The sequence below is a fragment of the Leucoraja erinacea genome, chromosome 30, assembly GCF_028641065.1.
Source record: "Leucoraja erinacea ecotype New England chromosome 30, Leri_hhj_1, whole genome shotgun sequence".
NCBI classification, from domain to species: Eukaryota; Metazoa; Chordata; class Chondrichthyes; order Rajiformes; family Rajidae; genus Leucoraja; species Leucoraja erinaceus.
Window position 1 is genome coordinate 15,338,314 of NC_073406.1, and position 24,652 is coordinate 15,362,965.

General features: G+C 41.9%; 1 protein-coding gene across 6 annotated transcripts in view; it reads left to right on the top strand.

The window, feature by feature from the left end:
* mib2 (MIB E3 ubiquitin protein ligase 2) overlaps positions 1 to 24,652 on the top strand; it is a 123,476-nt gene that overhangs the window by 19,628 nt on the left and 79,196 nt on the right. For 3 of the 6 annotated variants that reach the window (XM_055659523.1, XM_055659519.1, XM_055659518.1), the window contains one exon: positions 11,862 to 12,175. In XM_055659523.1, coding sequence (XP_055515498.1) covers positions 11,953 to 12,175 — 223 coding nt within the window. In that variant the 5' untranslated portion in view covers positions 11,862 to 11,952. Of the gene's footprint in view, positions 1 to 3,486; positions 3,911 to 7,768; positions 8,011 to 8,092; positions 8,239 to 11,861; positions 12,176 to 24,652 lie in introns of those variants that run through there. The other 3 variants (XM_055659521.1, XM_055659520.1, XM_055659522.1) reach the window with 3 other exon arrangements.

The following is a 24,652-nucleotide window of genomic DNA, read 5'->3' on the forward strand; positions in this document are numbered from 1 at the left end:
TATTTGCCATTTGCTGTGCTACAACTAGACTTTGAAGTAAGTTTCTTCCCAAAGGCATTATTTTGCCATCTCTGGATTTGTAGATTAATTCCAAGAATATTTTACTGGGGTTAATCATTCATAATTAAGTGAAGGTCTAGTGAATTAATTCACACTAACTCTGCCCGTAATCTCAAGATAAAAGATTATAAGGAAAGGTATCCTCTCTGCAATTTAATCCAATTGTGTTTTCTGATGACGAATTCTTGACCCAAAACATTAGCTGCGTTTCTTTCCCACTGCTGCTGCCTGACCTGCTGAGTGTTTCAGCACTTTATATATTTGTTTCGGATTTCCAGCATCTGCAGTTTTTTTTGCCCCAACCCTTTATTTCTCTTGGCCAAGGACACAAAGATTGGACCAAATTATTGCTCTGAATTGCCAACTTGCAGGTGTCTTGGCTGGTGAAGACAGGATTTGGCATGTGGTTTGATAACTTGTCTGTAGCCCAATAATATTCAGCATTCAAAGAATATGTGGATTTGAAGAACCTTGGCTATAGCGTTGGAACAGACTCTCTGACCCAGACTTTCTTGCATCTCAAACTCCCTGCTGCGAATCCAGAAGTACATTCAATCCCCTCCCTATTGAGGCGCACACATTATTAACTGTTTACATGGAGAGTTGAGATGTGTTTTATTTCAAGGATTTGTTACCTGGAGAATTTACGGGAAAAGTAGAAATTTAGTAATTAAATTTATTTTCTCTTGCTTTCAGCTTGTTCTTAATGTAAAATGTATTTTCTGCCATTAGATATGCATTGGCAATATAATGCTTTAATATTTATTAAAACTTCTCTGTGGTCTATGTTAATGTAAATTAGAGAATCTTGATTTTTGTAATGCAAGTTCTTATCACGGGGCTAAAAACTGTTTGCCTTTTTCTATTCCAAACTCACCCTGCTCGTACTCCCCAGGAATATCTTGGGGAAATTAAAGGTGTTGCCCAGGCGTTTTTTAATCATCAAAAATGACAATCCGTAGTTATGGTAAGGGTGTGTTCCTGAGAATCCCCGAGTTCTGTGCAGAATGCTCGGTGTTTACTACTGATGGGGGATTAGCAGTTATCCCAGGAGTGGGAAAACTGCACAGAGCCTCTCGGAGTAGTTTTCCCACTCCTGGGATAACTTCATATAGTGCCCGCAAGTTGCTGGTCTGTTGTGAAGCACTATTCGATGCAGTGTATCCATGGGCTTCTTCACATTTTCCTTCAAAATTCCCCTCTTGAATTGTAATAATTCCACCAAACTCGTGACAGGCCTCTCACAAACCAAACGCAATTGTATCTGTGATGTGAGTCTACACGTGCATGTGACGCCACACAATGCTCTTGTCTCCGATTACAGGGGGAAAATCTGCTAAAGACAAAATGGGAACGAAATGGGTACTTGATGGAGATAATTTAGCAAGCATGGCAGACTTTTCCAAGATGCACAAATCTCCAGACCAACAGGAAGAGATTGAATGTGTAGTAAGGAGCTGCAGTTGCTGGTTTACTCCGAAGAGGAGAACAAAATGCTGGGGTAACTCAACGGGTCAGGCAGCATCTCTGGACGAAGTGAATAGGCGACTTTCCGGGTCGAGACCCTTCTTAGGAAGAGATTGAAACTGAATTGTTCAGATCAGTGCAGAAATTGAGCTTGGTCCTTTAGGGAGAAGGAGAGAGGTGCAAAGGCTGAAAGGACGGGTTTGGTGAGCCACCCACAGCATGAGTTGGGTGCACTAATGGTAACAAATGTATTTTTGATGAGCCCCTAGGACTTTTACAAATATGTGAACTTCTGTCGAGACCCCCGTGTTGTGTTAGATCACAACCAGATGCACAAAATCAGGCATATTTCTAAACATGAATACCTGAATTCCATTTATGGCAGCTTTGCACTCATAAAATCATACATCACGGAAACAGACCCTTGCTGCCCACCTTGTCTATTCGGACCATGATGCCCATCTACGCTCTTCTCATTTACCTGCATTAGGCCCGCATCCATCTAGGCCTTTCCTATCAAAGTACCTGACTAAATACACTTTAAACATTATCATTCTATCTGCCTCTGCCATCTCCTCTGCCAGCTCATTCCAAATGTTCACCTCTCTCTTTGTAGAAAAACCTACCTTACAGTTGTCGTTTAAATTTTTCCCCTCATTAACCTTTGACCTCGTGTTCTAGACTCCCCAAACTTGAGGAAAGATTGGAGGGAATACAGATGTTGCATTGCAATGGAGAGATGAAAATTGTCGCTGTACCCTCTGAAATTCAGCAGATTAAGGATGATTTCATCAAACATTTAAAATATTAAGGGGGATGTGTAGGGTGAATGTGGAGGACAGATTTTTGCTAGATCATCTTAGGGTGGTTGACAAATTGAAGCAGGGCTTTTGGGTGTAAAGTTAGGAGATGCCTTCACACAGAAGGCGGTAAAGTTTGTGAGTATGAGGGAAAGGTTGACGCGTTGCGCTATTTCATGGACCACTGTAGTTTTATTACATGATAGAGGGTGCAAGGGTGAGTCTAAAGAAGAGTCCTGACCAGAAATGTCATCTATCCATGTTCTCCAGCGATGCTGCCTAACCCACTGAGTTACTCCAACAATTTGTGGGGTTTTTTTAAGTGCAGAGGTGACCTCAGTGCCTCATGTTTTAACATCCTCATCCTAGGAGAACAGTCAGTGTGGTGCCACATTTGAATTTGCAGTCACAGCCAGTGATTGCCAAACTAGTAACATGAATGCCCCATTTGGTAAAATAAATGCCTCCCACATCCATTAATTGATGAGTGTTGTCCCTTTAAGGAGGGGGTTGTCAAAGGGGTCCTTGCGACTATCAACAGCCTTATATTTGGGGCCACTAGTGATTTTATTTGTATTTATTTAATTTATTTTTTATTTCTATGCAACTTAATGATCTCCATCATTACTAAGTTGCTGTGCTCGAGTGGTTTCCACCACAGGTTGGTACGCTGCTTTTAGCTGTGTTGTTAGTACACTGCCCTTTGGAAGAAACCTTTTACCAACATTCTGCCTGTACCAGAAATCTGAATTAAAAGCAGAAAATGCCAGCAACCTTCAGCTGGTCAGGTATCTATGGTGTGAGAGATGGGGCTTATGTTTCTGGTGGCTGACCTTTCATCTGTTGTGCCTGTGTGTTCACCAGAGCTGCAAGGAGGTAGTGGCTCGAAATAGCTCAATGGGCCAATAGATTTCTTCATGCAAACTGATCTGTGATGTGAAATCTCTGTTGAATTAAAGCGGCTCTGTTAAGTTGAGCTATTCACCGTGTAAGAATGAATAGTGGGGCAGGTTTCCCCACCTCCTGTACAGAGTGCGGATTAGATTCCAGTGCTCTGTGCACGCCTCTTGCTTCGTGAGCTTGATTTACATATTGAGGTTCATACTGAATGCCCTGCACAGCAGGGGGAGGCAGTTGGTTTTATTGTGAAGTCTCCGGGATTTGAGGATGAGAAGCATGTGTGTTACCAGAGCTTGGGGCTTTGTCTGCTGTTTCCCCTCTCCACCTCAGCTTCTGCAGACTGCATTTGGAAGCTGCCTTCGTGCATCGTTCATCAACTAGCGATTAAGTAATTGGATCAGCAGCACACCTTCTGCTTTGTCTTATTGCTGAGATTACATCCTGTTACTTCCCTCTGAACCCAGGCAGAGCCGTCACCTTGAGAAAGCAATGATTTGCCAGACAGCAGCTGATATTCTGCTTCCCTTTATCTAGATTCTACTCGGTGCAGGCTGCTTCCTTACTGTACAAAGCACATTGAAAGCAGTGTTTATGTTTGCTTGCTGAGGTCATTTATCTCCCTGGAATTACTGCTATTAATAGTTTGGTGCATTTCTTCAACTTGGCCAGGATCCTCACTGGAGGTAACGGAGCGTGTTCTGTTTTGCTTTGTCTTGTGATCTGTTATCGCGTGTTATTAAAAATTAAATTGGTCTTATTGGTTTTGTGGCAGTTTGACCAGTGAAGTGGTACATTTCTGCTGTTGCTCTGCGTTTTGTGCGGTTTGCAGTTGTAATAATTTATAGGCTGAATTGTTCCATGTTTTGATCTGATGTACAAGGGTGGAAGGGTGAGCAGTGCTCGTGTGCATTTGTTTGCACAGTTAAAGAGCTGAAGCACTCTAGTGCAAGTACAACCTCTGTGTGTTCGTGCGCCTTTGGTTCCATTGTTTCTAATTAATGACACACATTACCCCTGTTTGGCACCAGGCTAACTTTTTAATTGAGTGACTATGAACAGATGTAAAAGAAGCATCAATGGAAAACATGACAGCGCAAGAACATTGTTCTGTTGCCTAGGTCATCCCGAATGTAACCAAACCCTTGTTTACAAAATATATCTTCCTCCTTCAGACCACATGCTCAACTGGTTTAACCCTGCAGGTCTCTGCAGCAATGGAAATTCAAACAGCTCTGTATTCTGTATGATGTCTCTGTGTTTATACACCAGTCTGCCATTAGGTTACCGAGAGATCATTGGGCCAAATCTTTCCTGTAGTCATCGATGAGCGTCAGCCAGATCTGTGCCTTCAACACTGGGTTTTCTTTTATTCAGAAGATCTATAGGGAAATGTAGCCTGTACAACATTACCCCCAGTGAATCATTAGTGTTACTGTTGCTAGGCCTTGTACATTATGCCAAAAATTGATGAAACAGTGGGATAAATGGACATTAATTTCCAACTGCACTTGTAATAGAGAAAGTATCTTCGTGTTTCTGAAATTGAGCTGCGAGTTCCAGCAGGCTTGGTGAGAATGTTCTAGAGTCTGCCAGGGTAGGTTCCAATCAGGGTCGCTAGGCTGAAGGAAAGATACGCAGCAGGGAACGACAGCATGAGCTGAAACTTGGACCATTTCTAGTCTTCGTAATTAGAGTTCGATTTAATTGGGTTACTGAAATAAACAAAGAAAAGGGTGGGCATCTCAACAAGGTGGATATAATCCTTAACAAATAACCAGCTCTATGTAGCTAGCACAGGATCTACATCATAGCTTTGACAGACAACCCTGCTCAATAAAAGGGCCTTTTAATAATTAACATAAATAAAAGCAAACGGGTAATTTAATAAATATTGAAGAGGTTGAAAGGGGACATAGAGAGATTTGGGGTAAGTGGGAAGAGATTTGGAGGGATTCTGAGATGACCTATTTCACCCAGAGAGTGGTGAAAACCTGGAGTGCACTGCCCGAGAGATCGGGGGCAATGTCACTGACAGTAAGAAGGGTCTAGACAAACACTTGTATCGTTTCAAAGGCCACGGGCCAAGCACTGGGAGATGCAATTAATACAATTGGTCGGCGCCTCCTGGTGCAGCTGTGAACAGCTGGATTTCCCAGACCTTAGAGCAGATGGAGGTGGGGATTGGGGGAGAAGATGGGGCTGCCAACTCTCTCACTCCCAAGTAAGCTACAAATTCCCGACGGCAATTCGTTGACCGACTCGGCCGTGGCTTGGTGAATGATGAGTTGGCCCGGGTGCTGGACTGCATACAAAGCCCAGCCGGTGGGCCAGCTGAGGAGTTTTGGCCCGGGCGACATCGCGGCTCCCCATCCAACTCATGAACCGATCGGCCATGAGAATAAGGGGTGGCGGTGTCGGCGGTAAGCAAAGGTCCGAAGGTTGGAGAGCTGCTGCACTCCATGGGCTGCACTACGTCGGGACGGGTGAGGCGGGGCTGGACGCGGCGCTCCGACCCGACAGTCCCCTCGACCTGAGTAGTGGCAATCAAATACGGGACAAGGGCAGTCCCGTATGGGACAAACCAATTTAGCCAAAAAAACGGGATGTCCCGGATAATATGGGACAGTTGGCAACCCTAGATGAAGACCAAACCAGGGAGAAGCTAAGGAACTGTACAATGCTGCTTGTGGTCCTAGGAGGAAGGAGAGCAGGAATGCTCATTCTTACCCCATTCACTGTTGATGTTTAGAAAACATCTGAACGAGTACATGGATTGGATAGGTTTAAAGGGATATGGGGCAAACGTAGACAGTGGGGGCACGTTGGTCAGAGTGGGCAAGTTGGGCCGAAGGGCTTGTTTCCAAGCTCTATGACCTATGATTCTGCTGCTCATGCAATCCACCCATGTGGGTGTCCAGGTTTCAACGTCAGAGAATGTTCAATCAAATCCTCCATGCCGAGGCTTCAATGGAGAAACAGTACCAGCACTGCGACTAGTTTCACTGTCCTCCTTAATTTTACTATTTGTATGCCTTGTTGTCACCTTCCCCTCAGCCAACAAGAACCATTCTCCATTTCCTTGACCAATGTGCTTTGATCTGTCGTTTTCACACTTTACGCTTCCATATCTCTAGTTTTCCTCTCCCCTGTCTCTCAGTCTGAAGAAGAGTCTCAACCTGAAATGTTACCCATTCCTTCTTTCCAGATATGTTGCCTGTCCCACTCAGTTACAGCATTTTGTGTCTTGTATCTTCGACGGCTCTGCCTTGTGTGCTCTATGATCAAAGGAAGGGAATGATCATCCTGATAGTCATGCCCTCAACCACATCTGGGCAGTGCAAACCATGAACACAAGGCAAAAGGTGCTGGAAATAGAGAGAATGGTAGTGGAGAACAATGAACACACATAGCAACAGAACACACACAGTAACAGAGCTGTAAAACCAGAACATGACTGAAAAGCAGCAGGGTAGGTCTAAAGCTGAGTCTAAAACTTATTTGATGCATGTGAAGAAGGCTAAGGTAGAGGGGGGCAGGGGAAGAGAATTAAGGAACGGTTTTGTGCATTGCCACAAGCACGAAGATTGTGCACTGGCATCCTTCCAACTCTCGCTGTTTAATGATCAAAAATAGCTGACAAGATGGTGGGTTCTTTTCTTCCATTTAAAATTCATTGTGAGAGGCTATTTTAATTTGTGAAGCTAACCTGTGTTGGCAGGCTTTGTAGTAATCGTGTGGCAGCTCCTTATTGGCAGTTTTGTAGGAGAGTTTTGAAAGATCTCTGCTTTAAAGCTTCTCTTGCTGTGAGCCACATCGTTTCTTAATCCTGATGGAAGAGTTTATATTTGCAAATTCGTAAACCTGCTTTGTAACAATGGGGTTAACATTCAGTTTCAATAATTAGATGCAGCAATATACTGGGACCCAACAGTTTTTTACATATTGCATTTGTAAACTCCTTACTAACCACTACATCTGGCTTAACCCCATCATATTTGAGTGCGAAACCAAAAGCAATGAAATTTACCACTTTGGCACTCGGTTCACAAAATTATGTTGCCTATCTTGAGTTCACGGTGATTTTCCGTGCATTTGTAACTACAGTTCAATTATGGCACTAAAAAGGATATTTCACAAAGATGTGACTTCCAGTCTTGAATAGTGAGAGTGAGCTGAGGAATAAAATGTTTCCTTACTACACCATGAATCAGTGCACTGTCTCCCCCCCTGCTTTGCTATGTTGGGGTATAATTTGCACTGTGTTCTCCTGTTGTTTGAAATTGCGTAAAATTGACAAACATCAATATCAAAGGTCGATTTGTTGCGTGTTCAGGTTATTCAGTGCATGTTGAATTTCCGCAAACATTGCCTTTGCTTTTTTAAAAGCGAATGTGTAAGAAACGGGCTCCTCCCACAAAACCAACCATGCTCACCTATTGAATTAGTTCTCAGTGTTAGTTTCTGCCCGAACTGGTCGTTCTCATGCTTCTGTTGTGGGAGCCTGCATTAGCTGCTGTTTTTTCCAACATTATGAGAGGATTGCAGTTCAAATAAGCCTTGTTGATTAGAACATGCCTTGGGATATCCTGAAAGGAATATCAAATATACTATTTAAATCTATCTTTTATTTTAAGATTAAGCTGGATTTTGTTAGGTATAAAAATGTCATTTTAAAACGAAGGTGGATACTGTTTGCAGTGGGTGCATGGTAAATACTTGACGAGCTATTTTCAACCATTGGAGTCTGGACCAGCACACGTTTAAACGAGTCTGTACTCTTGTGGTAAATTATTTTCACGTATTATGTTCAGTTCAAATCGTGCTCGTGCGTGGGCGATTTTTATAATTGGCAGTGTTGAAATTGAGCAGAAACCTGCAAAAAATTCAGATCAGTAATTCGGACAATTTATGACCTTGGTAATTTTGACCACCTCAGTATCGCACGAGCAAGGTGTTCAAAGGTTGCCAAAAATCATGAGGGCGAGACAGTGAGAGAATTGTCCAGCACTGGGTATGTACATGTGGTTATTCAATTTTTATCTTCAGTTTGATATCTGAATCAAATCCAACTTCTGTAAATAATGCTTTTTTTTTTTTTAACAGTCGCGTCAGTTTGACTCAGTTTGGTTGTACTTTTACCTAGGTGAGTGTTGTGAGCTTGTGCCTGTCAAGCAGGTAAACTGATTCACGGCATGGAGATGAGGAAGGGCGGTGTTGTCAGAGGTGCTGTCTTTGAATCATACTTGAATGTGTGCCCTTTCTATTTTAAGCTTCAGAATGTTGTTTTTAATCCTGCGACATTCCTTGATCTGAAAATCTATGACAAAATAGTCATTCACTTGAGTTCACAAATGCATTCCAGGATAATTGTACACTTTTCATTAAGTCTTTTTGAGACACAATAAGGCACAAATCAAAATTAAATCGAAAGTTTCCTTCTACAGTAAAATTGAAAACTTGTTACAGGTAACTAAATAATAGTTATAGATTTGTACAGTTTAGAAACAGGCCTTCGGCCCATCCATACTAATCGCACTTACCAGCATTATCTCCTTGTTCCTTCATTCAGAAATATCAAAATTTAGCAGGGGGATGTTTTCACATCAAGTGAACCTTCCAAAGAGTTGGAATGATATCCTTTAAATTACATTTTTACTTCACAGGTGAAACACTGGTGATCTCAATTGCTTTTTAAATTGTACCAAAAAGTTGACTACAAATGTTTCATTCGACATATCTTCCCTTCATATTATGTTTCTCGTGAATAAGCAGTCAACACGTAAATCGGTATTACTGATATCGGAAGGTAGAATTTCAAACTGGGACCTGTCCAGCCTCTTAAGTGGATGTCAGAGATCCCATGCCACTATTCTGAGGGAAAACTGGACTCCCATTGTGCCGGACAGCATTCACTTCTCAATCTACATCATAAAATCAGTCATCGGCACATTTCCACTCTTTACCTGTGTAAATGAGGTGCACAAAGAACCGAGAATATGAGTTAGCATGAGAAATAGCACATTGCTAGGTGGCTGCAGACTAAAGGAAACTCGCGAGGGGCTGATCTAGAAGATTAAGATTGGTCTAAGGTATATAGACACACTGAACTGTTCTCTATTGTGCTTACAATATCCTGTTGTGCTGCAGCAAGCAAGAATTTCATTGTCCTATCTGGGACACATGACAATAAAACTCTCTTGACTCTTGACTTAAGATGTATGGGATCCATGGTGATTTGGTAGTTTCGACTGACAACTGGCTTACTGATAAAAGACCGAGGGTTGTGGTGGAAGGGCATTATTATGGCTGGAGTTCGGATCCAATGATGTTCTGCAGTGATCAGTGCTGGGACCTTTGTTGTTTGAGATATATATAAATGACGGACAAAAAGGTGATTAATTGGATAGTAAGTTTGCAGTCAACACAAAAATTGGTGTAGTTATGGCTGTGAAGAACCCTATCAATAAATACAGCAGGATATAGATCAGATACAGATAAGGTCCAAGAAATGGCAGATGGAATTTAATCCGAGCAAGTGTGAGGTGTTGCACTTTGGGTGGTCAAATGAAAGGGGTGAGTGTACAGTTAACAGCATGACCCTTGAGCAACATTGATGTACAGAGGGGTCTTGAGGGTGCCAGGAATGTGCTGCCTGGGGTGGTGGTGGAGACAGATTTGATAGTGATATTTATGAAGGCTTTTAAATAGGCACATGGATATGCATGGAAAAGTGGAATATGGATCATGAGCAGGCAGGAGGGATAGATGTCTTCTTGGCATTGTCCTACATCAAGTTTGTGAGGTGTGACAGAGTTTCTCATTTCTGCCTTCTCTCTCTAGATCCCTGCTGATGTAGCAGTCATTGTTGACCTGCCAGTAGGACTGGTTTATCGAGATGACATTGTTGGGTTTGCTTTGGATCTTTTGCCAGCACAGATCAAATCCTGTTTGCATGTCCATGAAAATCAAATCAAAACGAATTGTTGATAAATTGACGACATAATTTGTAATTTGGGGTAATTTAACTGTACTGTGCAAGACTTGGTACCTGTTACAGCTGTACAAAGGCAAATTGGAAAGGCACATTTGGAATACTGTGTACAGTTCTAGCTGCCCTGCTATAGGAAGTCATAAAACTGGAAAGGCTGCCAACAATTATGAGGAGGTTGCCAGGTCTGGAAGGTTTGAGTTATAAGGAGAAATTAGAGAGGCTATGTTTTTTTTTTTCCCCTGGAACATAGTAGGCTGAGGGGTGCACTTAGATGTTTGTAAAATAACGACTGCATAGATAAGGTGAATAACTACATTATTTTCATTAGAACGTGGGCGTCTAGAGTTAGCACATGGTGAGAGGGTGGAGGTTTAAAGAGGTTCTGAGGGGTACATTTTTCACACAAAAGATACTATAGAAAGGTGTCTGGAATGAGCTGACTGAAGACACAGTGAGGCAGGAACAGAAACAACATTTAATTGGCATCTGGACAGGCCATGGAATCGTTATGGAATTAATGATTAGTTTTGATAGACATGATGGTTCATAGGTGCAGAAGGCTGAAGGGCCTGTTGCAGTACTGTACAATGCAGACACGAAGAAATGTAGGTGCTGGTTTACAAAAATAAACAAAGTACTAGAGTAACTTGTGACAGGATGTAACAGCTTGTTCTTGGCAAACTGGCTATAACATTTATAACATTATATCAATGACGAAACTTGTAAATAAATTAATGGCTGCAAGATCCTTTGGAAGACAGCATGATGTAATAAGGTGCAATATGAATGTAAGCATTTCTTTTCTTTCCTGGTTGTCTGCACCAAGTCTCCAATTGACAGCAGATAATGATGACGATTCATGTTGTGCAACATTCCTTTTTAGTGTACACCAATACGCACCCCATGGAGGGTGCCCCTTTAATGAACAATGGTGAATGCTGATCTTTTTAGACATGCGTTAATATTCCAAGCAAAGAGTTATAGTAGAAGTATATAAGGGTTTTGTTTAGCTAAAGAGATGATGCGACGAATGAGACACTAGTTCTTTAATATTTATTTCCTGTCCTTTCTCAAGTCTTCAGCAACTCTATTTTGTAAGTGACAATGTTCAAGCTTGATGTTCTCTAGTGATGAGTGAACCCAGGCAAATATAGCAAAGGCAAGGCTGTCAGGATCAGGGAACACGGCTAACAAGGGATGTTGAGGGTCTGCTCAGGAAGAACAAGGAGCCACATGTCAGGTGTAGGTAGCTGGGGAAGAGTGAATTCCTTCAGAAATATACCGGATGCAGGAGTGAACAGTGGAAATCAGAAGGTCAAACGGGGACATTAGATATCCCAGGCAGATGAGGTAAAGGAGAATCCAAAATAATTCTATTTGTATATATTAAGCGTATAAGGGTAGGGTTGGTGTTTGGCTTGGTCTGTTGAGGGATCGGTGAGTCTATGTGTGGAGCTGTGGGAAGGAAGTCTGGTGAGGGCTCAAATGAATACTTTTCATCTGTGTTTACCATGGAGAAGCTCATGAAAGCTGGACAGTTCAGGGGAGGGTACTGCACCCAAGAAGCAATACATGTGGAAAATGCAATACATTTTCTCTGGATTAATGAAGAATATTGAATTGATTTGTATTTCCTTTTCCAGGTGTTCTAGGCAGTTGGAGACATCTGTCGCTAGACGCCATTGCATCAGTTGATTAATAAGCCATTGAGTCACCGATCACACGTCGTACACGATGGAAATGGGCATGCGGATTGTACGTGGTGTGGATTGGATCTGGGGAAACCAGGACGATGGAGAAGGACATGTTGGTACCGTGGTAGAGATTGGTCGCCAAGGCAGCACCACAACACCAGATAAAACCGTGGTGGTGCAGTGGGATTGTGGTACTAGAACAAACTATCGCACTGGTTACCAAGGAGCTTATGACCTGCTACTCTACGACAATGCACAGATTGGTAAGTTTACTGTTCTGTCATGGAGTTCTGATTAACTTATTTAAATTGCTTTTATCCCACCTCTAATCAGTCCAATTGTCACAATTCTGAATGACAATAATTCAGTAGGTCATCCAAAGCGAATGTCTTTGCTACGAGGATACAAGGAGCAACATTGACCAACCCCAAATAATGCAACGCTCCTTTGAATAATAAAAGACTTGTACTCTTCCATATTTTGAGGAATACATCTTCAAGAATTGTAGTAATAAACGCAAATCATTACAGAATAAGTGAACGTCAATCGACTCATGCCGAGTTTATTGTCCTATCCAACAGTATGATGAGGTACAGATACAATGAAATATCTTGCTTGTAGCACCATCACAGATACACCAAGTCAGACAACACACAAAAACAAATTATACGTAAATTACACACACAATTTCTAAAAGGTAAATGACTGTGCATAAAAGCAAGATAATAGTGCAAAAACATCATGGAAAAAAATACCAAGCCTGTGGTAGTGCAAGAGGTGGACTGTAGTGTTCCATGGCAGAGGTAGGATTTGGCATGTGCAGGTCAGTTCAAGAACCTGATGGTGAAAGGAAAATAGCTGTTCCTGAACATAGTGGTGTAGTCCCACCTGTACTTGCTGGCCTGTACCTCCTGCCCGACAGTCACAGTGAGAAGACGGCATAGCCAAGATGGTGGGGATCCTTGATGATAGATGTTGCCTTCTTGGGGAAGTACTTTATGTAGATGAAACACTTTATTAATGTAGATAAAAATTAGTATGATAAATCACTGTACCAATACTCCAGTTAACAATATTTGAACATGATCACCACTTTGCCTAGAGTATGTATTTTGTGAAATTTCAAATCCAAATCGGCTTGATTTTACTTCGGAGTCACGTGAGTGACTACGTGAAGAACCCCACCAGGACGCATGCGTGCCATATTGCTACACGCATTGCGAAACGTCAGACGCGGTGGAAGGACGTTCCCCCGCGGCGGCAGTTTAAAAGCCGCTAATTGCAGGTAAGCGTTTACTCTGCGCGGTCTTTTTTGTTCCCATTTCCAACTACAGGTAGGAAAATGGAGAAAACAAAGAAGACAAGGGCTGCGGCAAAGCTGGTGAGGGAGTAGCGGGAAGCCAGCAACAGCAGCTAACGGCACTTGGATCACCCGTAGTGGGATCAGCTGTGCCCGATGTCGCCTCCGCACCGGCCAAATTCACGCGGTAGGGCGGCAAGGCTAGACACAAAACTAACAAGGTCGTGGACTCAGAGGAGTCCGACTTTGAACTACTGCGGGCAGCCAGTGACCGAGAGCACTGGACCCGAATGGAGCGGTGTATGGAGCATTTGCTCCAACGTGACAGACTCCGGGATATGGAGTCGGGTCACTGTGGGCCCTATGGTAAACCCACAGCAGTACCTTTTCAAGGGCTGCACAGTGCTTCTACCTCATCGGAGGGGAGCACTGCGGGTCAGTGCTGGGCTGACCTGGAAGAGGGGTCCGCAGAAGAAAAGACAAGTGTGCATGGGGTGCAGGAAAAAGAGAACTTACTGGACATGGTGGCCAATTTTATACAGCCGGAACAGACTGGACAAAATCTGGAGCCAAAGCTTGCTGCCAGTATAGACTACATGTCTCTAAACCAGTTACAAGAGCAGGCTGTACTGGACACCACAGGAAGACACCTGGCACCGGGCAATTGCATATCTCTGAACGTTCCAATAGTTAACAACTGTATATGGAAACACATTCGAACCTGAGTCAGGAGCATGGATGTAAAATTGCAAAAAATACTGACCGCAGGGATAACAGCATTTGCCCGTACAGTGGACGACAGGGACATGTCCCAGGATCAACAAGATGCACTGGCACTATTCTGCAACACCCAGCATGAAATAAATAACATCAGGAAAAGTGCCATTCAACCCACACTGAACCCAAAGTTCGCGGGACTGTGCAAACCTGGGACCACGAAACCACCCATACTCTTGTTCGGAGGCAACCTATCGAAGCAAGTAAAAGAGCTCGATGAGGAAGCCAAAACCTTGGGATTAATAAAAGGAATACCAACAAAAACCCACTACAGCCAAAGACAGCATCCCTACGCACCCACCAGCAGAACTGGTGAAAGCTCGAAGGCACGGTATTTCAAACACGAGTCTTTTTTAGGCCATGGCCCAGGCCGGCCTTCTTGGAAGATGCGGGGAACCCCAACGCCAACCAAACCGAAAAACCAGGCACCAGCGCAACAACAACAGCGGAAAAACTACAAAAAGAAGTAAACCTGCCACTGGTAACAATGGAGGTAGGTGGGTCTGCTTCCCTAAAAAAATATGGAGAGCATGGAGGTTGGGGGGAGACTACACTGGTTTTTGAATGCATGGAGCATATTAACAACCGATACTTACATCTTAAGCAGTATCCAAGGATATACAATAGAGTTTATACACAAGTACAGCCCTCCAGTTCAACATATACCGAACCGAGTGTTCGTGCTCTCTGATAAAGAAAAATCAGAGGCACAAGCTGAACTGGAGCGGCTCTACATAAAAGGTGTAATTGAGATAACACAACACGAACCATTAGAATTCGTGTCCAATATTTTTACCAAAATCAAAAAAGATGGTGGTTGTCGCATCATCATCGATCTAACAAAATTGAATACATTTGTACAATATATTCACTTTAAAATGGAAACCTTTGTTACTGCTAAACAATTAATTTCCAAAGGTTACTTCATGGCCAACATCGATTTAAAAGATGCTTACTATACAGTGCCTATACGAGGTGACCACAGATGTTACTTAAAATTCAACTGGATGGGACAACTCTGGCAGTATAAAGCACTGCCAAATGGGCTATCATCAGCCCCCAGGCTGTTCACAAAAATTTTAAAACCAGCCCTAGCATTTCTACGGAAACGTAAACACATGGTTATGGCATATTTAGATGACATACTCATTGTGGGCAAAACTTTGGAATTGGCCATACAGACTGTAACAGCCACAAAACAGGTATTTGAAAAACTGGGATTTGTCATCCATCCAGTTAAATCTAAACTAACGCCGTCCACCACTATGGACTATTTGGGGTTCACCATTGACTCAGTTCACATGACGGTGACACTACCTAAGGGAAAGGCTAGAGATTTAATAGAGGCTTGCAATAAACTCATTGACATCAGAAAACCATCCATCAGTTTGGTAGCAAAAGTAATTGGTAAAATAGTGGCTGCTTTCCCAGCCACACAATTTGGACCTTTACATTACCAAAACTTACAGAGAGCAAAAATACAAGCGCTCAAAATTAATGTCACTTTGACAGACCTATGAGACTACCAATCCAAGCCAAAACGGAACTAATATGGTGGATAGACAACATTTGGCTTTGTTCAAACCCAATCATTGTCAGTAACCCTTCCATGGTACTACAATCTGATGCCAGTGCACTTGGGTGGGGAGCCACCAATACCATCACCAGCTGTGGAGGGAGATGGACTGCACAGGAGGCATCTTTCTTACTCACACTGGGCATAAACTACTTGGAAATGTTGGGTGCATTCCATGGCCTAAAGTCATATTGTACTGGGTCATATCACCAGCATGTTCGACTACAAATAGACAATACCACCGTGGTAGCATACATTAACCACATGGGTGGAAACAAATCGACATCATGTGACAATCTGGCTAACTCAATTTGGCAATGGTGCATCCAAAGAGATATTTGGATATCAGCCACTTACCTACCAGGGAGACTAAATTTAGTGGCAGACACCAGGTCACGCAAATTTAATGAAAACACCGAATGGATGTTGAACAAAATAGTATTTGCTGATATTACAGCAAAATATGGAACACCAGATATCGATCTATTCGCATCCAGACTAAACAACCAGATACCAAACTATGTTTCATGGGAACCAGACCCTGGGGCAGCAGCGACAGATGCATTTTCGCTGCATTGGGGGAAATTGTTTATTTACGCATTCCCTCCTTTCTGCCTCATCAGTCGGGTATTAAGGAAAATACAACAAGACTCTACGTCTGGTATTTTGGTAGTACCCGATTGGCCTACATAACCATGGTTCCCAGTGGTACAAAACATGGTGTTAGAACCATGTATTACCATCCCACATAGACCAGACTTATCCCGTAACAGGGGATAGCCACCCATGCCATAAATATTTGAACCTATTAATTTGTAGAGTTTAAAAACACCACTTCTACAACTGAGACTAACGGACCGAACAGCGAACATGATCTCGGCGGCCCAAAGACAATCGACTAAAAAACAGTATCTGGTCTACATCAGGAAGTGGGAAATGTACTGCCATAAAAACAACATCACCAACAGAAACATGAATATCCCGTCTGTTCTGGAATATCTGGCAGGCCTCCACTATGATGAGGGGCTCAGTTACAGTGCCATCAACAGTGCCAGAAATGCCCTGTCGACTTACCTATGGCAAGGGACAGAGCGTTACTCTGTAGGGACTCACCCACTGGTAACAAAGCTCATGAGGGGAATTTTTAATACTAATCCCCCAAAAACCAGGTACTCCCAAATTTGGGATATAAGCATTATCCTGAAGACGCTCAGGAACTGGTCTCCAGCATCAGCTCTGACTCTACACAGACTGACTTTAAAAACAGTCATGTTAATGGCATTAGTCACGGCACAGAGGGTACAGTCACTGCATAAACTCAGACTGGACAACATGACTTCCTCACCTGTCAATATTACGTTCCACATCTACGAGCTAGTAAAGCAGAACAGACAGGGATCAGCAGGCCTCAATATACTATTTAGGTCATACCCTACAGATGACCGTCTCTGTATAGTTAGACACCCGTCATTATACATAGAGAAAACTAAAATCCTAAGAGGCAATGAGAAGGGACTTCTGATCAGCCACAAGCAACCTCACAAAAGAGTGACGGTCCAGACCATCTCCAGATGGCTGAAACAGGTGCTTACACAGGCTGGGGTGGATACTAACATTTTTAAATCTCATTCCACCAGGGCTGTAGCTACATCGGCAGCAATACAATTGGATGTGCCCATGGACCAAGTCCTCGAAGCAGCAGGATGGTCAGGGGAACGAACATTCCAATTATTTTACAATAAACCAGTAATGAAACCTGGAACATTTGCAGAAAAAATTTTAAGTTCTGTAAATTAATTCAAACCCATAAAAGGGTCATAATTTGTGTTAATAAATTTTATGATTTCAATATCGAATTCATGTCCGAATTATGTTAACACTATTCCTCCTACAGTCAAGGCAGACGTGATGCATGGACTCGTTTCCACGGCATGAAATTACAGAGCTTTAAAATCTTCACATAGTCACTCACGTGACTCTGAAGTAAAATAGTAAGATTAAACGAGAACTTACCAGTTTGAAGTTTGATCTGTATTTTATGAGGAGTTACGATGAGGGATTACGTGCCCTCCGCTCCCACCCTTGATCATATACTTAACTGGTATCTCTTCTCTAATCTTACTATGTTTAGTCATTACAGTTGTCTGTGATTTCACACCGCTGCTTTGAAGAATGACACGCATGCGTCGTGGCGGGGTTCTTCACGTAATCCCTCATCGTAACTCCTCATAAAATACAGATCAAACTTCAAACTGGTAAGTTCTCGTTTAATCTTACTATTTACCATCAGTATAAAGGGTTGTGTAGAACCGTGCAGGAAGTTAAAAAACATTAGTTGTATCAGGCTATCATGCAACAACAAATGGAAGAAATATTTACCATGTTTATACTTATTTTATAGAAACAACCTGTAGTACATTTTATGGTAAGTAGGGAACTTAGGGTTACAACTTCTTCAAGGTTGGTAGTTTATTGCAATGGGAGAACTGAGATGCACCAAGATTACAATTGCTTCAATGCTAGTTTATACGGCTAGTCACTAGCATCACAATATTGTAGTATTGTCTATAATTGATCAGACAAAGAACAACATCAGTCTGTGAGATGAATGTTATGATGTACACATTGTAGGCAGCTGCTTTTTTTATAGTCATAGAATCATACAGCACGGAAACAGGCCCTTCAGCCCAACTCATCCGTGCCGAACAAGATGCCTCATTTAAAGTAATCCCATATGCCCACATTTCGTCCATATCCCTCTAAACCTTATCTATCCATGTACCTGTCCAAGTGTCTTTTAAATGTTGAAATTGTACCTCGCTCAACTGCTCCTCTAACAGCTCATTCCACATACCCACTGTGTGGAAAAAGTTGGTTCTTATTCAATCTTTCTCCTCTCACCTTAAACGTAAGAAATCTAGTTCTTGGCTCCCTTACCCTGGGTGACAGACTCTGTGCATTCATCCATTTGCAAACTGCATTTCTTTCAATAAGCTTCAGAAAAACCTTTGCTGCTTTATGTAGAATTCCCATTGCTTCCCATTGGAGTTTACAATGTCTGTTCATTTTAAATGGTTACCGTGCATGTGGTGTACTATGTTAATTACATTTCTGCGATGTTGCAGAATTAGTTGTTGATTTAGTCGTAGAACATGGTCATTTTATTTGGGCATCTTATACAAGCTAGGAGATGCCAGATAAAATGCTTTGCAACAAAATTAAATTATAGTCATATAATTACACTCAATAACCATCTCCAAATAAAACTAGATTAAATTGTTCGTAAAATATCTAAATTTTGTGAGTAATTGGTGAGTTAGAATCAGTTTCTGACAAATCCTCCATGTATGAACTGAACTTGGATCCGACAGCAAAACCACTGGGGCTAATGTATTTCTGAAATGGGATGAAAATCTCTAACGTTGATTCATGTAAAATCAAAAAAATATGCATTACATTGTAGGAAAGGAGGATTACTGCATCCTTTGGAAAATCCATTAAATCTGAAGTTGCATCTTGCAGTTTACGTGATCGTTAAAGCGAAGATGTGATTCACCCCATTCATGATTTGTACAAGTGTGAAAGGTTAAGAAAGCTACTATGCAATTATTCTGGTTGTAGCCTGAAGGGAATCTAACTGCTTCATCTAGTAGTGAAGCACAGACCAATGGATAATACAGGCTTGTCAGAGATTTATTGAAAGAAGGAACTGAGCAGTAGCCAACTACAGTTTTGTGTACCTAACAACATTGATCCCATGGACTGGCATACTAATTTCTCTGATCAATTATGGACAATTCAGCAGTATTGTCATCTACAGTCACTCACCCTCTACTCCAGTAGAGCCTTGGAGATGGTGCAACATGTCCCCTCTGGATATTGGTTCATTTCCTGAATGTCAGCCGATCACGAGTAGCGCTATTCCTTTAAACTAATGTATGATAATTAATCTGCTAATTGGTGCATAAAATGATTTTCGGATCTGAAATTTTGAATTTTTTACAACGTTTGTTGAGCTGCTGAGTGTTTGCAGCATTTTTTATTTTCATTTCCTCATCTTGTACAAGCTGCACACTCTGCATGAAACTATCAATAATGATTTGTAACTGTAAACCACACTTGGTCTCTGGATTAATCATTAATGTTGTTGCCTTTCTGCTACCAGTGGTCGTCTCAGCATTGTCTTTATTTTCCCTTGGGTTCTGAATCTGCCAAAAACACTTTGAGCTTGTATTCTTGGAGTAATATGGGGATTAAAGGCAGTGTCTATTGTATGACTCGAGAGTATTGCCATTGTGAGTTTACTTTCAAATAGTGCAGCTAGTTCCATTTGAGAACTGACAGGTGGGTCCTGTTAGGTTGTACAGGCACAGACAAAGCAAGCCAATTTGATGAATGGCCATGAAAAACATTGACACTAGCTTCAGTAGTGGAGCCGAATTCTGGTGCTGGGGGCCGATGGATGAATTTTTCTCTCTGACCCACTCCGACAGCAGTGGCCTGTGAAGGTGGTCAGTTGCCATTCAGCCACTAGCAATGGGCCCACAAATGTTTAATTTTAGAACAACTTCCTCCTGCTGGCCATGTGCTATCATTAACAGTGATTACCATGAACTTCATGCACTCATGTCACCTGGCTGCTTTTCAATTGAAGGCACCTTTGCTCAGTCCGCCTTGGCCTAAGCGATCTCCTGGTTACTAAACACTTTAACTCCCCTTCCCATTCCCATATTGATATTATCCATTGTCAGAGTAAGGCCAAAAGCAAATTGGAGGAACAGCACCTCATATTTCGCTTGGGCAGTTTATAACCCAGTGGTATGAATATTGATTTCTCTAACTTCAAATAACCCTTGCATCCCCTCTCTCTGCATCTCTCCCCCACCTTAGCCATCGTACTAGTTTCACTGTCATCCTTTGTATCATTTGGTTTCTCTTCCCTACAGCCAACAATGGACCATTGTGGGCTCCACCTTTCCTTGATCATCCTTGCTTTTTGCATATTTTTCATTCATTTGTTCGATGTACTTTCTGTATCTCTCTATTCTCTCTCCCCTGAGTATTGAAGGGTCTCAACCTGAAAAGTGACCGATTCCTTGTCTCCAGAGATGCTGTTTGACCTGTTGAGTTACTCCAGCGTTTTCTGACTTTTAGGATATAACACATATGTGTTGATTATCAATAACACAAGATCAAAATGACCACAGCCCCAAGATTGCAAGATAAGACGGGGAAGAAATTGCCAGAAGAAAGTGGGAGGGATAATGAAGTCAAGATACAGAAATTAGAAATAAATGACATATAAAAAGGAAAGTACCAAAATATAAATAGAGGAAGTGAAGCAGTAGATAGAACAGTCATACTGGACTCAGATGATGCACTTGAGAAAATAATGAATCGCACTCAGCATCAAAGATCTTTGCTCAGCATAACCCGAGGAATTTGGGAACATGCCAAATGTTAATGGGAGAACTGGGAAGGAAAATTGTAGGACATTAAGGTCCCAATAGCCTAATATTTCCCGTCATCTTAGACAACAACAGCTCGATAGGAACTGCCTCTTCTCTGCACTAACATTTTGTTCTGACATAATGATTGGACATTTTAAAAATCAAAGTACATTATTCATTGTTTTGATAATGCTCAGACAAAATAAATCCATAATTGAGCGAAACTGGTTATTTGTAAGTAATGGAGATGAATTTTGTAAAAATGTGAGGTGTTGTATTTGCAGAATGCAAAAAGGGCTGAGGGAGCATTGCATAGGATTCAGGAATCAGAGGAGTGCAGAGGAAATGATATCTTGATGCATGTTCACCGATTCATTAAGACAATTGGTTGAGCAATTGAAGCACTGCATACAAGAATAGAAAGATCGTATCCCGTGTGTGTCTGTTGGAGACCGGAATAAGAAGCCAACAACTTCTAATATCCGGAAACACTTTGCAGAAAATTAATTTCCACAGAGAGTGGAGATGAAAGATATGATCTGGTAACCCACGTTATGCCATCCAGGCATTTGAGAGTATCTAAATTTATGAAACTGGAAATTTAATTTATCGCCCGCTGCATGAAAAGCTGCAGACTGTATTTTTAAACAATTTGTCTGTGGAATTATCTGCCTCAGTGGTGGAGGCAGGTTCTCTGGATGCTTTCAAGAGAGAGCTAGATAGGGCTCTTAAAAATAGCAGAGTCAGGGGATATGGGGAGAAGGCAGGAACGGGGTACTGATTGGGGATGATCAGCCATGATCACATTGAATGGCGGTGCTGGCTCGAAGGGCTGAATGGCCTACTCCTGCACCTATTGTCTATTGTTTCTGTTCTAAATAAAGTTGGTTGCAATTCCGGTGGGCCATTTCCCAAATCCAGCTTAAATGATCAGAAGTTCATGTGGTGTAGTCTTGGAAGAGGAATTATGAAAGGGTACTCTACTTTCTGAGGATGGTAGAGTTTCTCAGTGAAGTGGATTCAGCAACAAAGAGGGAAAAGTCAGACTTGGAAGTTCTGCTCTGAAATTTGCTATATTGGAAAACAGCTGACTATGATGGAGAATGAAATGGAAAATATTCCTATTGAGTGTTAATGAGTTTTGGAATTAATCGTACTGAAGGGAAGGTTTCTGTTTTGGAAAATGCGTGGCTCAGTGTGTACATCACATGAGGCACTTATTATGATTTAAACAGGATGGTAATTGGCAGTGAGACCTGGCAGCTTCCTTTAGTCAATGTTGAAACAATAATCTTCCGGGACATCACCAAGTATTGAGAACTTTGGCTTTAATACAGAGCCTGGCTGATTGCCTGAATGTAAAAGATATCCAGTTCCGAGTCAAATGCCACAAGAAGCATCACTAAGCCGTGAGACTATCAGCCTATGAACTTATTCAGAAGATGGCATCTCTTTCAGTGCAGTCCAGATACAGTTGTATGAGTTAAACCCCCAAGTCCTTCCATTCGTTTGAATCTATTGAGAAAATTGCACTAGAATTTGACAATATAATGCGTGCTGGTCAATATGATAATCTCTACAACATCTGAAGGCACTCAATTACAGAGATTGAAATATGTGAAATATGCACCTGCAACCTTCTAACATGATGCAGGATCACTGCTAGTGTTTTGCAATGTGAAGGTGATAGTTTACCAACTGCATTTGAAGATTTGATTCAATAGATAAAATCTTGCATCTGTGGAAGAAAGATTGTGCACTGTGGGATCACGAAGTGAAAAGAGCTTTGAGGCCGGAAATTCAGGTCTGCTCAATTTTGGCATTCAGAATTGGTTGGGTGGGAGTTGGCGTGGAAAAGGCATGTAGGATGTGAACGGTGAAGTCTGAGAGGCAGGACTGTGCAGGGTTGGGAAGACCGATTTACTGCATTGGGAGAGATTACTGACTGTGGGAATATGTCATTGGTTGGCTCAGAAATAAATGGTGGAATATGCAGTCACATGAAGCTCAGTAATCAAGTGACTGCTGCACAGTTCTATTTCTTTCTGCCTATTTCCCTCAACCCACCTTTTGTTAATTTTATTGAATCTTGTTCAGATTCATTATATCAATGCGATGTTTAAAAAGCATTTAGACAGGTGCATGGATAAGACAGGTTAAGAAGGATGTGGGCCAAAAACACAGGCAGGTGAGACTAGTGTAGATGGGACCTGTTTGTCGGTGTGGGTAAGATAAACCAAAGGGCCTGTTTCCACGCTGTATGACTCTGACTTTATCAGGCCTGGTGTTTGCCATTCATGACTAACAATTGGTGACACCGAGGTCCAGTGATCTGCCAGTGAAGAGCACTGAGGAAGTGGGTGCTTGGTGGGTAAAGGGAGGTTTTGACTCTGTAAGGGAAGAGGGAAGCAGAACTGAGACAGGTTCTCCTCCCCACCTGATTCTATTTGCTCCACATCTCATTCCACCCATTGTGCAACAGCCTCTGTCTCACTCCACCCTCTCAATTATACGTACTGGTTCTCTTCCCTCCATACCCTTCGGTCCTGTTCGGGGTCTTGAACCGAAACATCGACCATCCCTTTAACTCCACAAATGTCTGACCCAATGTGTTCCAGCAGTCAATTTTTTACTTGGAATTTCTTCAATTGTTCCACAAGAGTCTCCGTAACATGAGATGTATTTTGAACATGACTGAATGATATATATTTTTTGTCATGCGGTGATGCTTTTATATATGTTCAACAATACTGGTCTTGAATTGAGTTCTATGAATGGTTCTTGCTCGTTATCAGCAGTGCTCTGCGGTGCCATTGGATTTTTAGTGAGCGTTCACTCCCTCGACCTAAAGCACTGGAACATGAAACCCCCCAACCATTGCACAACCAGCATTCCGAAACTCTGGAAAGTTGGCTGCACTTTATCTCTTTGTAAACAAACTGTTTTCCATTATTTAAATTTAAATTAAATATTTTGCTGAGCATGGTAAACTCAACTTGGAGGTCAGCTACACATACCTCGATTACTCCTGCATGATGTGAACGATTTAAAACCTTTAAATATAAATATAAAACTAAAATTTAGAATGTTTAAATCCTAGTAATATTCTATGGTTTTCGGAGTTCTGCTGATCATTCATTTAAGCCTCCTTGTGATCTTTAAATCATGGTTTTAAATAACTTTCTAATCACGTGGCTCATGCTTCTATCTCTGTCCAGTACAGTGCACAGTCTGTATCATTAACTTATTTCATTCACCTTGTGATACATCTCTTCTTTGAATTCTTTCACCAGTTTATTCTTTGGCTCCATTGTGCTGCCTGGGGAGGCAGTGGAAGTAGATATGAGAGTGAGGTTTAAGAGGCATTTAGAAAAACATGCACAGAAGAGGGGTGCGGGTGGAATTAGTTTAAATTGGCTCGAACTTCTATATCCAATTATCCCATTTTTGGATTTGATATTGGAATATATGTGTATTATATATTTTCTATATTTAGATATTGTGTATCGATACACATATAAACTATAAATATTCACCTGCAAAATCAAGATAATATCTTGGCACTAGATTGAAGTATGGCCCTGACCTAAAGCATCGCCTATCCATGTTCTCCAGAAATGCTGCCTGACCCACGGAG